General features: G+C 35.9%; 2 protein-coding genes and 1 pseudogene across 2 annotated transcripts; 2 read left to right on the top strand and 1 right to left on the bottom strand.

Moving 5' to 3' along the window:
• The first annotated feature begins 2,380 nt into the window (after window positions 1-2,380).
• On the top strand, window positions 2,381-5,028 carry LOC103455937 (probable carbohydrate esterase At4g34215). The gene is made up of 2 exons (XM_008395549.4): window positions 2,381-3,052; window positions 4,420-5,028. Exons 1-2 carry the CDS (start codon window positions 2,429-2,431, stop codon window positions 4,702-4,704), a joined length of 909 nt encoding a protein of 302 aa, XP_008393771.2. The 5' UTR covers window positions 2,381-2,428; the 3' UTR covers window positions 4,705-5,028.
• A 968-nt stretch (window positions 5,029-5,996) lies between these two features.
• Window positions 5,997-7,499, top strand: LOC103400151 (probable carbohydrate esterase At4g34215; annotated as a pseudogene).
• A 5,892-nt stretch (window positions 7,500-13,391) lies between these two features.
• LOC103424673 (probable isoaspartyl peptidase/L-asparaginase 2) lies at window positions 13,392-15,808 on the bottom strand. Its single transcript, XM_008362763.4, has 4 exons — window positions 15,494-15,808; window positions 14,650-14,883; window positions 14,187-14,273; window positions 13,392-14,089 (listed from the first exon to the last, which is right to left on the bottom strand). Exons 1-4 carry the CDS (start codon window positions 15,653-15,655, stop codon window positions 13,595-13,597), a joined length of 978 nt encoding a protein of 325 aa, XP_008360985.1. The 5' UTR covers window positions 15,656-15,808; the 3' UTR covers window positions 13,392-13,594.
• Window positions 15,809-18,237: the final 2,429 nt, after the last annotated feature.

Raw genomic sequence — 18,237 nt, forward strand, 5'->3', positions numbered from 1 at the left:
ATTCCAGGTCTCTCTTTTCTCTTTTTTCTCTCTTTCCTCTCTTTCCCCCTCCCTATAGTTTAATTTATGTAGTTTAATATAATTAAACAGCTCTATTTAATTTAAGATTTAGTTGAAGTGTTTGAGATTTAATTAAGTGATAAGTTTGGTTTCATAGATCAATAGTAGAAAAGACATGTAAGATTCAAATAGTGGAGAAAGAAAGGCCTTTTACGATTTTAGAAGATGCGGTCCATGGAGATGATTCACTTGATAGGAGCATTGTGATTTGTGGGTTTTCATATTTGAATTAGTTCTATTATGTTTGCAATGCGAGTTCTCGAAATCGTTTGGTTCTTCTTGGACCCTACAATGAAGGAAGGTTATTGAAAATCTTTTAGTAAGTTTGGGGCGTTCGTAATTACTAAAATTTGTTGCAAGAAATTGGAGGATGAAGAATGTGAATTATCAAGCGGTAGATGCAGCCACCCATGACTACAGTTTACCATCTTTATTACTTTCGGATTTGAATCGCATTTTAAAGACAAAATATACAATTTGTAGTGTATTTCATTCGTATTTTTATTTTACTTGACAACTTAGATGCTCGAATAAGAATGGAACACTTTTTCTTTTTTTTGTTAACTGCTAAAACAGATGCCTAGCCTACAGGACATATATTTTGCCATCTTAACTGCAGGGGTAAAATATGTGTGAATTGCATGTTGCTTCTCTTTCATATGGAAACAGGGCTTCTGCATATTTTTGGCTTTGAACATTTGTGCTTGGAAAATTAGCAACTTGAACAAGTACTTAACACTTTCTATGTTTTTATTAACTGCACATATTTTGCCATCTTAACTACAAGGGCAAAATATGTGTGAACTGCATGTTGCTTATATTTCTTCTGTTTCTTAAGGAAACATAACTTTTTTGGAAATCATCTATTTCTATTCAAAGACGTTCAGTTTCTTCCCACTCATTGTACAATGTGTTTATATATCAACTCACTTGAATGTATATAAAAGCAAAACTGCTTATCTTATTGACCTTATTCACTCATGTATCTCTTTGTTTGTTCATAATTGTGTTGAATTTATTCGACTTAAATGTGTTTTATTTATCCGATTATGCCTGAAACAGTTGATTTCAGCACCAACGCGCAGGCTTAATTTCTAGTTGGTTTCAAAACTAAGTTTTCCCATGCAGCCTGAGCTTCCTTTCCATTATTTTCAGACACAGATGTCGCGTCCAATTGGTGGATATCCCACTTCTTTTTAAAACCTTGGATTTTGTGGGCTTGCCTTGTTCATTATGAAAGCCTTTGTAGACTTGAGTCGACAGAGAGTTTGGTCTTTCCTGATCCAGTCGAACCAAGGTGAAGTAATGCGGGACTTGTATTAGGGATTTTATTAGTGATTGTTTCAGGTTTTTGTTGTCTAATAACATTACTCGAATTAGTTAAAAATAATAAAAAATCAATCGAGGAACCTAGGATCATATAGAGTCTGAAAAGAGGGGAACATTGTCGGGTTTTAGCGATCGGGGTTAATTTCTAACAAAAAAATGCTATCGTGATTAATCAGAGTAAGTCTATTAGAAAACCCTCTAGATCTCTCAAAAAAAATTTGAAATCTACAACAAAAATATCTCGTTATGAAAAAAAACGCAATCAAATGCTTTAAGAAAAGCCTTCAAGCAAAAAAAAAAAAAAACGATACAAATGAAAAAAAAATCATGCAATTCAGGAACGATGGAGCACATGCACATCTAGGATGGAACCGGGGCGAATTTGGTTCAGATGTGCCATCCCCATATCTGAACCCGTTTATTTTTCCCGAATCCGAACCTGTAGAATCCCCGAATAGATTTTCCCCATAACCGAACCCATTGGGTGACGGACTTTTGATCAAGGAACGGTATTCCCCATTATGATATTTAACAATCCCTTTTCATATAATAAATATTTATATTTTTTTATTCATTTATGAAATGGTTCGGTTTCGGGTATGGGTTTGGGATGGATACCCCAATAACCATAACTGAATCCGAAACAGAAAATTTTACCGACGGTTACCCATAACTGTATACCCGGAATCTTATGCCTGAAACCAAACCATTCGAATCGGTTATTTGCCGGAATCGAATTTGACGAGTTAAATTGTCATCCATATGCACATCCTGCTTCCCCAACCCTATAAAGAGAAAAGATACATTTTCACACTCAAAAAGGACAACGTCGCGGAAAGCTCAAAAGGATCCAAAAAGTAGCATGCTTATGGCCGGCCATTGGATCAAACGTAGTTCAATGTCTAACATTTGCTCAACCATACTTGTCCATGTTTGGTTTGGTGGTAAGTAACACTATCATTTAAAAAAGCAAGACTCTTTGCTATCAAAATGCCTTCAAACTTAAGGGAAAGGAGAACCCACAATTACCTGTCCCACAATGCTGCTTTTCGTGTTTGTCTTGTCCCTTGTGGCTCAAGCCTGCTCAGCATCTCCAACTGCCCAACAACCAAACCAAAAAACAGATCAACATGTCAAAAGCATATTCATCCTGGCCGGACAGAGCAACATGGCAGGTCGAGGTGGTGTGGTTAACGACACCACCACAGGCATCGTCACCTGGGATGGTGTCGTGCCGCCAAAGTGCCGCCCCAACCCGTCAGTCTTCCGGCTCGACGCAAATCTCAGGTGGGTTAAAGCACGCGAGCCTCTCCACGCCGACATCGACGTAGGGAAGACCAATGGGATTGGACCCGGTATGGCTTTTGCCAATGCGGTCTTGGCCAATCACTCTAGTACGGTTGGCCGGATTGGGTTAGTCCCTTGTGCGATCGGTGGAACTAACATAACCCAGTGGGCACGAGGCTCTTTTATGTACAACCAGATGATCGGGAGGGCCAAGGTTTCGTTGCAGAATGGTGGTTTGATCAGAGCACTTCTGTGGTATCAGGGTGAGAGCGATACAGCTCGTAGAGAAGACGCTCGGTCTTACAAAAACAGATTGGAAACTTTTTTGGGGGATGTACGTTTGGATCTGCAATCTCCAGATCTCCCAATTATCCAGGTACGATTATTTAGTATTGTTTTTATTATTATTTTTTTAAACGATATTATTTACACTATAAGTTGGAAAAATGGGCCAAGTTTCATAATGAATTAGCTATTATGAGCTTCAAATTTATCCTTGTTAAAAATCAAACATAAGTCTTCTCACTTCAAAGTGAAAAAAAATATCACTAGAACATAGTACTAAATGACATTTAGTATTGTTAATTAATTACTCTGTTTTTGTTTATACTAAAGATAAACTACTCATAGTGGCATTCGAATATAAGAGAATGAACACACTTCCCTAACTAATTAACTAGCGTAACTTACATTTACATTAGTACTTTTTTTTTTCTTCAAAAAACCTTAACTAGAAAACTTTTATTGAATCAAAAAAATGAAGTTACACCTAATCAGAGACATGAACATTGGTCCTCATAGCACAAGAAAAAAATAATAACATGAAATTCAAAAAAAAAGGATGACATAAATCTTATCCCTCTTAAGAAAATAAATAAAAATACGAGGCGCCAAACCTTTCTAAAGAAAAATCTATTAGGTCTAAACTTCAAAACAAGTTCCAAAGCACCAATAGCATAGATTAGGAAATCAGGAAAAAACACACATCATGATGAAGGACAAACATGTGAATCGGAATGCACAGTCAAGTCAAGAAAATCCGAATGTCAAGAAGAACAGACTGCCGGCATAGAAGAGTCATGCCAAACCTAGACAAGCCCATATTAAAAAAAAAAAAATTGATAACCACATTTACTTTAATACTTAACTTTATTCTTTTAGCTCTTTGGCTTTTTGCCATGGCTTTTCCACTTAGTCCTTGATCTTGTTAATCCAAAGTAAGCAAAAGCAGTATTTCCTAATTCCTATATGATGTAACGTTGTTAGCTAGGTTTAGATATTTATAAAATGTAACAAGTTGTTGAAGTCGGTATCATTGTTAACTAATTTATTTACAAGTTTGGACGATTCCTATGAAAACCTAGTGCAACTTGGCATTTCTTAATTGAAATATTAAAATTTCTGAATCAAGGGATTTCATTTCACATCTAAGCTCAGAGTTGGAATGGAGACAGGGAATTGATGGGCAAATTGTTTCTTTTCATCTCGAGGTCCTACCCTAATATATATGAAAACAAAACCTATCAAATTAATAATGTCATTTGATGATTGAGTTGATGAATTGAAATGCAACGCGTTCGATCTCTACACTCCTTAAAAAAGACCATACGTCTTACAGAAAGAATCTCTGGTCAAATAACATATTACTTATTTATCTAATGATGGACTAATTAGTTGGATAATATTGGTTGATCTGCAAGTCTAAAATGAACAGTGTGGGATGTGTTTTGGTTATATAAATAGGTGGCTCTAGCATCTGGGGAAGAAGCAAGTCTGATAGAGATAGTGAGAGAAGCCCAGCTGGGAGTCGACTTTCTAAACGTGAGAACCGTCGACGCGAAAGGTCTTCCGTTGGAACCTGATGGCTTACACCTCACCACCCCTGCCCAGGTTCAACTTGGGAAAATGTTGGCTGATGCATATCTTCAATTCCTGCCCAGCGCCATAAGTCATGCTCCAGTAACATATCCTAATTATATTTTCCATTTTCTACTTTATTTGGTATTGAAAGTTCTCACCACGAGCTAGCTAATTTGTTACTTCCTTTATTCAGTGTTCACAAATCCAAATGTATTTAGAGTAATGGCCAAGCTACTATCCTAATTGATACAGTTTTAGGACCCTTGTGCTTCAAGCATTAGAATTGTAAGAATTCATCGATCACGACGAAAAAGTATGAAGAACTCAAATCCAAAAGGCCCAACGATTCATTAAACCGAGTCGATTGGGAGCCTAGATGATCTCCTTTCTCTGCTCTGGGTCTGCTTAAGGACCAGCTTTGAGACTGACAAGAACACAGCCCATATGTCCAAATACCCAATTAAATTTAATCCAAATTTTAAATAGACCCAACAGTTTGTTTTTCTCTCATGTATGTTGGAACTTGGAACTCTAGTTGGACTTAACTATTTTTTTTTATAGTAATGCTATTCATACCACATTTTTATACCACCTTAGGTGGCATCTGATATAGACAGCCACATCATTTGAAAAATTTGCAAAACCTAAGGAAAGGAAGAAGAAAGACTCCTCTTATACCACAATTATCATTTAATTAACTAGTTTTTCTTAATTATTAGTTTATTAAATAATGAACTAAATTTAAAAATCTGATTAATTCAAATGATATGGTTATCCACATCAAATGCCACCTAAGGTGGCATGAAAATATGGTACAAAAACATAGTATGAATAGCATTACTTTTTTTTTTAAGTACAACGATATATTTTACACTATGAAGAGGAAGAGTTCGGTTAAGTCACACAATGAGCAACCTAATTTGGTATCGAATTCGCCATCCACGAGATTCGAACCTAAGACCCCTCACTTACAAGTAAAAAGGAATACCACTCACCATATTTTTTATACTACATTTGTATCACCTGTCTAATATAAGACTTATCAATATATGTGTGTTTTATATCTATTAGAAAGATGGTACAAATGAGATAAGACAAATGTGATATGAAAAATGAGATAAGAGTAACATTTTTATTAGTGGACACTAAATACATATTAACATTTTAATGCCTATTTTGTTGTTTGTTTAGTACTCCAAAATTTGATATTCGATTAAAATTTACAACCAATTATTCCATTTGTGCATGTCATTTTTCTAAAATAGTATTTGGTTTTATATCTAAATTTCCTTGCAAAGACTTGGAATAGATGTTGTAAAACATGGAAAATAATCCAATTGTCAGTATGCTACAGAAACAAATCCACTGCTATAGTTTCACCACCACTGCCACCTTGGGCAGTAGATAGAAACCCTAAAAGCAAAAAAAAAAAACGCAGTATCAACCACGAGTAATAATTACAGCGTGAAGCCCTGAGCGGAAATTAACAATTACTCTGCTGCTCGTAGTCCCAAGTAAAGAGAGACAAAAAACAAACCACATTGGCCATTGCAAAAATCAAATCATGGGCATGTCCAAATGGTTTTTGTTTCTCTCTGTTTTACTAATAACCCAATTCAATGGGGCTGCTTCCGTTGCCAGGAGCATCTTCATCCTAGCAGGTCAGAGCAACATGGCGCGGGGGTGTCAGCCGCGGCAAGTGGGACGGGAACGTCCCAACCGAGTGCAGTCCCAACCCATCAATCCTCCGGCTCAGTGCACAGCTCATATGGGAGCAAGCACACGAGCCACTCCACGCCGACATCGACCTGGGAAAGACGTGTGGGATTGGACCAGGCATGACATTTGCCAATGAGGTCCTCCGAGCCAAGGGGTCGGGATTTGGGGAAGTGGGTCTGGTTCCTTGCGCCGTAGGCGGGACTAGAATAGGCGAGTGGGGTAAAGTGACTCGGTTGTATAGTGAGTTGGTGAGACGAGCCCGCGAGTCGGTCAGGGGCGGTGGAGTTATCCGGGCGCTTTTGTGGTTTCAGGGAGAGAGTGACACCGTGAGAAAGGAGGATGCTGAGGGGTATAAAGGGAATTTCGAGATGCTTGTTTTGGACCTGCGTTCTGGTCTTCATCTCCCTAACCTTCCTGTCATCCAGGTTTGCAGCACTGCTCTTAGTTTGTTTGTAATCCCAAATCATTATGGACTAGCAATCTTGTTCTCATAGAAAGTGCTTTTGTTTCGACATTAATTCTTTTACTGTAAGTGTTTTTGATTGAAGCATGTCGAAAAACCTTGCGATACTTAAAAAGTGTGGTGATACCTATCGAAAGAAAAGGTGGGATTATAATTGGGTTTTTCATAACATACCTGTTATTGCATATGATATTAACTTATAAATATTTGTTACTGAGTTAATACATACATTTTTGTTTTCAGAGTTTGATACTTTAAATGTTTCTCACTAGCGTCAATTGTTAGCGAAATTACACTAATTAGTCATCTAAATTTTTAAAAAAGTGAGACTATTTTTTAAGTTAAACATTGTCCAAAGCATTTTAATTATCATATTATGCTTTTAATCATTCCTAAAGAACGGTTTTATAGGAATACACATGAAAATACACGATGTGCCTTGTAACTAAGCGTTTGAATTATTGTGGTTGCAGGTGGCACTGGCTTCTGGAGAAGGCAAATTTGTAGAAATAGTGAGGAAAGGTCAGTTGGATGTCAAGTTACCAAATGTGAAATGCGTTGATGCCAAAGGATTGCGTCTCAAAGAAGATGGCCTCCACCTTACTACTGTATCTGAAGTCCACTTGGGCATCAAGCTTGCTCGTTCCTTCCTTGATTCTTATGGCCACCATCTTTGATCAAAATCAACCCTAAATATCCAATCAGATGGTGAGATTCTGAGAGCCGAGATGTACCCCATACCTTGGAAACTTGTTCAAATATAGAATCCTTTGTTTTGGTCGTTACTGTGCTCACACTTTTGGGTTAGTCTTTAAAAATTCCAACAACAAAGTAAAAAAATATCAATCCAGTTGGAATGAAGCAAATACTCGCAGTAGCTAGAGTGGTTCTATACACAGTCAACTTGAGTGTCTAAAAACAGTAATTGGGAATTTAAAAAATAATCCATAGTGAGTTTAGTGACCTAGTTGAGCCTTGCAAGAATGTCAAAAATTTTGGTTAAACTAGCACTTGAACAATGTCAAAAATTATTTTAGCTATTCAGTTTAACTTTTTGTCTTCAACAATACTCTCTATTTTAAGAAACTTTAAATAGTTTATAATTAACAATTCAAACTCAACCCAACACCCTTCTATCTCTTCCTTCTTTTCCTTGATCAAGGATTCACCCTTAAGTTTTTTTTTTTTTTTTTTTTTAATATTTAGCAAGTGAATAGTTGCTCGCTAAATTTAAAGAGTTATTGTTTATGTTGCAATAATAAATAAGGAGTAATTAGGTTTTCATCCTTATTTTTACTACTCTATCGATTAAAACCTTATTACTTTTCAATTTTTGATCAAGGTCCCTTGTATTAATAATATCATTAATTATTTCAATAATAAAATATTTTTTATTTCTAAATATATTCATTTAATATTAAAAATGTTACAATTAGTATATTTATATTTATAGCTAAATTTTTTATCATATATTTTTATTTTTAGTTTGTACCCATTTTTAATTTGCAACCCTTTTTTAATTTGTACCAATTTTCCTTTCAATTTTAATTTGTACCCATATATTAATTTCTTTTTGTGCCCATATTTTTTAAAGTTTTATTTGTATTGTACCCATATTTTTTTATTTATTTGTACCCATTTTTATTTTTGCTAAATGTACCCATTTTGAAGAATGTACCCATGTTTTGATACAATAATTTTTTGGTTATTTTTTATGAATGTACCCATGTTTACACACACACACAATAGTATATTTATATTTTAATATTTTTAATCCCAAAAATTATGTTTTTTATTTAAAATCTCATTACTATAAACAACTATAAATTTTAATTTTTAATTTAAAAAATATAGTAACGTACATAGAAATAAATTATCAATTAATTTTAGGGACTTGGATCAAAAATTGAAAACCAACAAAGTTTCAGTCAAATATTATTCATAACTAAGGACCGCATCCAAAGTCTCCCAATAAATAATCTTTTACAACATCACTTGGAGATGAATTTTTTAAATTTAACTCTTTAAAATAAAATTTTAGTTGTTTTAAAACATCTCTTGGAAGTGCTCTTAAAAGTTTGGTTCATGTACTGTACGAGGTTTATTCCAAGAGGTATTCTGTCTTCGCCTCTTTGGGAGCGTGGGTTACTCTCCTCCATGGGCCTAATTAAAACTGTTCATTTGGCAAATGCCGGAAGGAATATATGGCATTATTTTGGGACCAGATCCTCTCCTGAGTTAAGGATGAGGATCCTCCTCATCAACGAGTGTGGACCGTTGGATGAAAATTCAACGGCTACAAACAGGAGATCCCTTTAAAGTTATAATAATTGTAACTGTTGGATTTTCATCCAATGACCCACATCACTTGATGAGGAGGATCCTCATCCTTAGCTCAGGAGAGGATCCTGGTCCATTATTTTGCTTAGTAGTTTGAGACACTGCTACAAAATAAGACTTTCATAACACTTGGTTAATTTTTTAATGACATTCTTTTATTAAAAATGTTACTAAAATAATACTATGATACAACTTAAAAAATTATTTGAAAGATTATTTTAAAAAGAAAAGTGGAAGACTTATTCTTTAAATTTCTCAAAGCTCACGACTCCATCAACACCACTACCCAACAAACTCCTAGATCACAAAAAGTTATATATGATGGATTAGAAATGCCTCACACATGCTTTTGCAATGCTGTGCATTTTCTAATTTTTCGGCTACTTTTTTGTAATCAATTTCTTCTTTATTTTGCCCAACTACCCTGGAATGTGAAAATTTCTCAGCCAAACAAACCCTACAGTACCTATGTCTCATCGAATTCCGTTCCATCTCCTATTGTAGATAGTGGCAACTAGACTAGTTGAGTCACTAATTGCGGTTCTTGGGGACGGAAGAGGATCCTCTCTTGAGCTCAGGATTGAGATCTTCCTGATCATGAAATATTGGTCATTCAAATTTAATTTAACAACTCCAAACATAGGGAACCTCTAAAAGTTATAATAATTGCAATCGTTGGATTAAATTTAAACGGTCTGGATTTCGTAGTCAGGAGGATCTCATCCAAAGCTCAGGAGAGGATCCACTTCCTTGGGGACATATATCAAGTGCAAGACTAGCATAGAGCCTCTCTAGATCTATTCCTCCAAAATCATCAAATCAATTCATTTGAGCCCTTAAAATTTGATTTAATAATAAAAAATTATTATAACTTTTAAAAGTTTTTACCAACTTCTCTGTTTTTAACCGTTTGATTAAATTTCAAAGATCTGTATCACTTAAGTAGATAGCTTTGAAGGAAGAGATCCGATGAAGATCTCTTTCCGTACAAGACTTCCATTGGTTTTATGATTTTACAAAAATTCATGGTGGATTTAGCCACAATGACCTACACAATGAGATACGTGGACACAAAACGAACAGCTCACATGATACGTGCTCGGCCCTGGTGCCCCCTTATTTCTACACTATAGCTTGGTTCTCTACGAACGGCACTATATTTATCATCTATGGTCGCCCGCCTGATCATTTTTTATTTGGAGGTGCAAGTTTCAGAGTTGTCCAAGTTCATTTTCTTTTGCACCACTACGTTTAATATTTATTTGGATTTTTTTAAGTAGTATTTATTTGGATTAAATGTAGTAACTTTATGTTTTGTTTTGAATTGTGTTTTTGCTAGGGAAGTGAAGAAACAAACGAGCAAGGAGCAGTGGAGATCAAAGTAAGGACGGTAGATTATCGATCGCCGGCAGGGGAAGACAAACAGCCCAAGAAGGAGAAGGTTGAGGTGGTTCATGAGATTCGAGATGGAGGAGGTAGTGACTTTGTTGATCTTGATGCAACTGCTGCAGTTGCACATACCCTCAAGTCAGCCAAGGATTCCATTTCTGGAAGTGACAAATATAAGATCACCAAATGAGTGAGACCATTAGATATGAGAATATGTAACATGTGCATGTTCTTTGTTTGATGGGATCCGGAGGTGATCCCAGTCCATTTATCGATTACACTAACCTTTTTTGTGACAAAATCACAAAATCCTCCTAATGTCTGCAGAAGGATAAAATGGGTACCTATGAGCCATCCCAAATCCCTTCCCTCTCCTAGTGCAGAAAGAGGGAACTAGATGACTCATTGACAATTGAGGTCGAGAGCTTTTAAAAGTTGTGTTATGTCCAAGTTGAAATTATAGCAGCCGGCCGGTGCAATATTTCCCCTGGCCCATATATTCGTATGCTTTTCAGAAAATATATTGTGAGCCTCCGTTACAATGTCCTGCTTACCGACATTACTAAAATAAAAAAAGCATAAGAAATATGTGCTGACCTGCAACACTATGAGATTCGTGGACACGAAACGTACAGCTCACATGATATCTACTGGTTTGGCCAACTAATTTTGTATAATTTGTAAGTGGGAGTTTTAGAATTGTCTGAGTTGAATTTTGCGAAAATGAATACTTCGAAAGTAAAGAATTTTATCCTTCCTTTTATTTGTGCTATATGTTTTGTTAGTGTTTTGATTAATTGTAGTAATTCTGGTTTTTTAATATTAAGAGTAACTGGTAATTTTGCAGGGATCAACTGGAGAAACAAACGAGGATATCAAGGTGCAGACAGTAGATTACCGATCCCCAGCGGGAGAAGACAAAGAAGCGAAGAAGGAGGGCGATGAAGTGGTTCATGAGATTCGAGACGGCGGAGCAAAGAGTGAGGGCGTTCACCCTTTTGCAGGTGCAGCTGCTGCCGTAGCAAACACCATTCAATCAGCAAAGGATGCCATCTCAGGCGGTGCCAAAAAATCCAAAGATGATAAGACCGCTGAATAAGTGAAAGCAGCTGGTGCATGATGACATGATATTATGTAACGTTCGTTTGTTTGTTCAAGTGTATATATATTTGTATTTCTTTGTTTTTGCTTAGTTAGGCATGTTATATGTTCTATATGACATGATAAGACATTGTGACATATATGGTTTTCTTTTATAGCAAAATTTTGTTAGAAATTATGCATCAAATACTATTGTCCCACCGATGACCGTTTACATCAAATTCAACAATCAAATATGTGTCGACACTGAATATTTATAAGTACTCAAGAAAAATTGAGTAAATGGACTTGTTAACTGGTTGTCCTCTCTATATTGCAACGATTTTTTGACGAACACCCTACACCTAAAAGTGTATTGGGCATGTCCAACCTGATATTGAACGTTTGGCTAAGTTTCCCAACAATATCAATGCAATATGCGAAATTAATTACGGCAGTCAAAAGCCGTGACCCCAAACAATTGGAAGTATGCTGATGTTACGAATGGGCAGTCATATGAAATAATACAAGACCAAATTTTTTTGGAAGATTGACATGATTATGCAACACAAGTTATTAGGGCGTCTAGCCAAAGAATGCTGCTTCAAATCAATTGCGTCTCTACTGCTCCAGTAAAGATGGCATAAGCGTTTGCCCAATTCAATTGCTTCACATCCTCACTGATGTTGTGCCCTCCATATTGCCAATTGCCTACCTCCTTTTAATTTAAAATCCATTCCGAGAGTTTGACAAAATAATTTACAATTTATAATTGCATGATTGTATTTCTTAAGATAAAACACCACTTTGCTTCACGAATAAGTAGTTAAGTTTGAGAAAATATAAGTGTTAACCATTTAGACCGTCTCTTTGAAACTTTAGTGTTAACTCTCTAGTTTAACTCCTTCCACCAGAGTCTGCAGGAGACAAGAGTTTAGGCCACTTTACTAGACCCTACTTTCACCTTAGTGCCATCTAGTCCATGGTTCTCACATATGCGGTGTTATGCATGTGGTAATTGGTGCGTCTCTTTAAAATCTTTACTCGTTAACAAGTCGAGTAGTAATTTCTTCCCAAGAGCATCTATAAAAGGTCAAGAAAGATCCAGCCAAGCTATGCCCAACTAATAATGTCCAAAGGACCAAATTATTCCCAAATTGTCAACGTTTTGTTTGATCGGGTCCCAAATTGTCCCAATTTAAGTTTGTTGTGTATGGATGAATATCTAGTGCAATCAATATGGGCCAGCTATGGATCCCTTTGTGCCTTTTCATTTTCTTCACATGAGGAATTCAGGCCAACTTGTTTGAGGTACTCCTATAACCTTATCAGGCTATGGTATCAAACATGTCAGATGAATCACAATCAGCAATCTGACAAACACAAACCCTCGGCACTTTCACCATAAAAGTGGCTACAAGAATCTGAATTCATTTGGCTACTTGTGACAACAAGAATTTTCGGATACCCTACCTAAAATTAGTTACATTTATTTCATCCAATTAACAGCTAATAAGGTGTGGTACTAGAGATTACGAAGAGTTGTGTTGTGCCAGTTCATCAGGAGAGTACGTATGCCGCCCATCCTTTAGGATCCAGATCCTCTTCAGATCTAAGGATCTTGAGCCTAGGATCAATTGATTCGACTCGTTGAAATTTGATTCAACGGCTACAATTATTATTACTTTTAATGGGACCCCTTGTTTGTAATCATTGAATCAAATTTTAACGGACCGGATCAATTGATCCTTAGATCCGGAGAGGATCTAGATTCCCATCCTTTATTCCTAAATTGTAATTATGTGTTCGTAAACTAGAATAATCTAGAATACATGCTTTGGTCTTTTGAAAAAAGAAACAGAGATTATGAAAATGCTCTGGCTTTTTATTCAATGATGGTCGAAAAATACATGCCAATTCAACTAAAAATTACACCTAATGAAAGGCATGCATTTCTGATATTAGCCTACACAAACATCAAAAGCAAAGCCTAGATACAGATCATTTAGTATCTAAGGCCCCAAACAAAGCAAACCCAGAATGATTTTTCACTTTCAAAGTCCCTCTCTACTCCCAAATCCCAACCTCCATGAACCCATCCTCAGTGGCACACCCCCTAAACATCCCCATACAATTAAACCCATAAGCTACTTCACCTTTGCTAGACACAGCTATGAGTCCGGCCTTGCCATCATCAAGCCTCTCATTGATCACAAAATCCACTGCATCTTGAAGGCCTAGGCCCTTGTACTCCATCACTGCTGCCACCTCACGCGCAAGTGTCCCGCGTATGATTGCCTCGCCCTCACCCGTGCACGAGACCCCACAAAGGTCACACGCGTAGGTACCGGCACCAATGAGGGGCGAGTCACCAATTCGGCCGGTCATTTTGTTCATTAGCCCACCGGTGGATGTAGCTGCAGCGCAACGTCCTTGATTATCCACCACCACACAGCCAACGGTCTCGGGTGCGTAAACGCTAATGGGGAGCCCGTTCATGTGCAACGGACTCTCCACACCTGCGCTGCAGCTCTCCGATCCTAACGGAATTCTGTAATCAAACTGCACGTGACCAAAATTAATTAATATATGACACAAAACGTACTAAGTACCTAATCCATTAATTAATTACCCACTGATGAAATCAAAATATACTTACCAAGATTGTGTTGGCCTCCTTTGCCAATTTGAGCATCCCCACATTTTCCTCTGTGATGAAATACTCATTGTCCACGAGCTCAACGCCCTAAAATATCGCACAAAACCCCATTAAGATTCCACACAATAATAATATATACAAACGAGATATTTGTCCAGAAAAATAAATACAAAATAGTAACAAAAAACACATATGAAATAGTACTATTATTATTATTATTAAATTACCAAATTTCAACATCTGTTAAAATAACATTTAATTAGACGTGTGGCACGATAAACAGTAAGGTGGAATCTTTGGACTAGATTCAAGCACCTCCTGAAAAAGACAGGAGTTTATACTTTTATTTTTTATGTTTTAGTAAGGATTTATTTACAGAATCCAAAGTGGATTTTGATTCTTCATTTGGGTATTGAATATTATTATGGACAATGAAAGGGGTGAAAGTGAAAGCATAACAAACCTGTTGTCGGGCGAAGTCTTCGGCGCCGGAGAAGGCGAGGTAGGAGTGAGGTGATTTGTCCATGACGAGGCGGGCGAGTGAAACGGGATTCTTAACCGTGGTTAATCCCGAAACGGCGCCGCATCGTCTTTTGGGTCCATCCATGATGCTGGCTTCCATCTCAACCGTCCCTTTGGCAGTGAGAGCTGATCCACGGCCAGAGTTGAAGAAAGGATCGGTTTCCAATTCCCTAACCTATTTTTAGACAACATAACAAATCACAAACATTAATAATAAAACCAATATTTTGTAAACATAAAAATAAAAAATAAAAAATGTTTTGAGGAGTTTAAACTAGTAAGAAGATTCCAGCATGCATGATGCAGCGCCAGCTTAGGTTAAAAAACAAAGGAGAGGTCCAAAATACGCCATGCAAATAAAAACATGGACTAAAAACTCGGAAATCAGAACAGGAAAGTTTTCAATGTGTTTGCAAAATCATTAAGGTTTGTTTGGTCATGGAAAAACACAGGAACCAAACATAGATATGGGATTAAATCACCAGTGAAAGATTAAAGTACCATTTTAATATGAAAAATGATAAATCAAAGGGATTAAAATCGATAATAACAACAATACGAAATAAAATGCAGATGCAAATTAGGTCAATTACGTTCAAGTTTGATCTCATATTCATAGAATAGGATAGTTCAGAATATCGTCTTGTGATCTGACGAAAGAAAAATGTTAGTTAGATCATCTTTTTAGACTATGTTTTGTAGATCACATCCATTGAACTCGTAACGAAAACATGAATAACATTTTGTAGGGGTTGGAAATGCAGAGGGGGAGGAAGGAGACGTACGACAAGCTCGACCACATCAATGGCGGCTAGATCGGAGCGGAGAGCAGAGATGCCGAGATTGAGGCAGCGGGTGAGGAGTTGTTTGGCCTGCTCTTGACGCTCCATGGGGAGGTTCGGGTCGACACCCGCGCCGCCGTGAACTGCAATTGCCCAACCACCCATATTTCTGCCTCTCTCTCTCTCTCTCTCTGTGCCTCTCTGGACTTGCTTTGGTGTGACCCTAGATCTCTTTCTCTTTTGCTTTCTTTGTGTTGTGGCTATGAAATGCCAGGGTTGGGGGGATTTTATAGGCGTGGCGGATTCCAAATGCCCCTTGAGTCGGATCTTAAAATTTTAATTTAATTGGGTCGTGCTGATTCCAAGGTTCGGCCCATATAAAAAAAAACTAATAAAAATTATTTTAAAATTTTAAGTTTAAACGATAAGGATAAAATAAGGAACAAAATAAATAGTAACAAGATTGATTTTTTAATGTAAAAATATGATTTTTCGTTAAAATGAACAGTACCGAAAGTTTTTCGTTAAAATTTCATATATAAAACTGGGTCGGAGATATTAAATTTATATTCACTATTTTCGTTTAATTTTATTTATATTTCTTGATTAAAAATTAGGATTCCTCTGCATGGCATTTGTTTTTGTGCCCCACTTGTTACGGGAGGTTATTCTGGTCCCAGCCGTGTCCAACAGGGAGTATATTCCCTACCCTCCCATTTCTCGTGATCTCTTGTTTGTGTGGTCACGGTTAAGGCACGTCAACATTTTATATTACTATTTATTTTTGTCTTATTATCTCTATAAAAAAATAATATAAAATGTTGATATGGCTTAACCATGACCACACAAAACAGGATGACACATGAAGTGGGAGGGAGAATTTGCCTTGGGAACGAGGGGACGCACGAAACTCCAAAATGGCATCGTTTCGTATTTAAGTTTTAGGAATGTGTTATCTACACACTTCATTTTAATCTCACACATCTTTTGATAATTTATATCTATTGATTTTCTTCAATTCATCTGATCCGATGGTCGAAAATTAAAAAAATGTGTGAGAAGTAAAATAGGATGTGTGGATATCACACCCCAAGTTTTAATAACCCCTGATTTTTAGGGTCTTGCTTATTTTTTTGGGTTGTCTTTTCCCTTAATCACTTAGTTTAACCCACTTAATTTCTTAGCTGCCCCCAACCTATCTTTTTGTTTTTATGTAAATGCCCTAAATTGATTCGTTCTTGCCACTACTGTCATGAATTTTGCGCATGCAACGGTAGGCTGGTGAAATCGAGCAAGGAAGGTGATTTTTGGAATTTTGGGAACCAATTTAAGTTTACCATTGACTGCACGTATTTCAAATCTACTTGATTGGGAAGCATGTTAAATGAAATGAGTTATGAGGGTTTTTCCCAAGAAAAAGAAAGCATGTCTATCTTTGAGGGGAAATACTTGAATGTATAGTTATCATGATTCATGACGTTTATGTTAATAATAAAATGATTTGGCTAATTACAATTTTCACCTTTAAAGTTTGGAGTAATTTTTTAAAATGAGACGTGAGATTTCAATTTTCTCATATTGTCTCTTAAGGTTTTAAAATGATATCAATTTACAATTTAGGAATATATGAACGTCTAAATATTCATTAAGTATGATTTTTTAAAGATAATATGATGCAAATGTGACTTACATGTGAGTATCATAGCGATACATATTTCATGCTTAAAATGTCTTCAATTTAATGAAGACTCAAAATAATTCATTAGATAAATAATGTGAACTAATACAATTTTAAAACCTTATGACAATGCGAGAAATGTAAAACCTCCTGATGGATTTTAAAATCACTCCAAAAATGGAGATGTGAAAAGTAGTTAACCCTAGAATGATATATAAGTTTCTTTATACGTAGTGTTGTATTAAGAGCACTGTACGTAATAATGACGATATATATATATATATATATATATATATATTTCAAGTAATACTAAGGAAATTAAAATTTTAAACTAAATTGCAAATCAAACGATGTGGCATCAATAGAAATTAAGCATGTTAATGAACACTTAAATAATAATCTAATCATCAATGTCCACATCATTTGGTTTACAAAATTTAGTTTAGAAATATGGTCACTCTAACATTACTTATATTTCATGGTTTGTGAATTCCAATCTCATCAAACTTTCACCAATCCACTCGCGCAATCTATTTTGAAACAATTTATGATTATGAGAGGTGTTATTCACACATTTTTTTTTTATCTTCCAAACATTCTTTCTTAATTTTGTTCATTTTTTCTTGAGTTCATTCGTCGGACACCAAAAAATTTTAAGTGTATAAAAAATTTATAGCACCACTGATAATTATACCAACATGATCCTCTCCAGATCCTTTTGTGGGGATCTAGAGAATCCGTTCATTGTATATCATACGATTAATTTTTGTTAATAATATTTTTGTTTAATTTTAAATAAAAACATTTAAAATAATTTTTTACCGTATAATGTACGATAAATAAATAAAATTGATAGATTCCTGAAATTCTCACAAAGAGAATCTCACGAGAATCCGGATTAATAATTATAACCTCGCAGGGCAGTCTAGTCACGAACAACTCGGTCAAGTAAATACTAGTTTAGGGTAAAATATATTTTCGCTTTGGAACTCGTGCAAATGGACACAAATAACTCTTCCCAATTTCGTAACCACATTGAACGTGAGCTAATAGTTAAGTAGAAAATTCC

This window comes from Malus domestica, chromosome 15, assembly GCF_042453785.1.
Source record: "Malus domestica chromosome 15, GDT2T_hap1".
Lineage (NCBI taxonomy): Eukaryota > Viridiplantae > Streptophyta > Magnoliopsida > Rosales > Rosaceae > Malus > Malus domestica.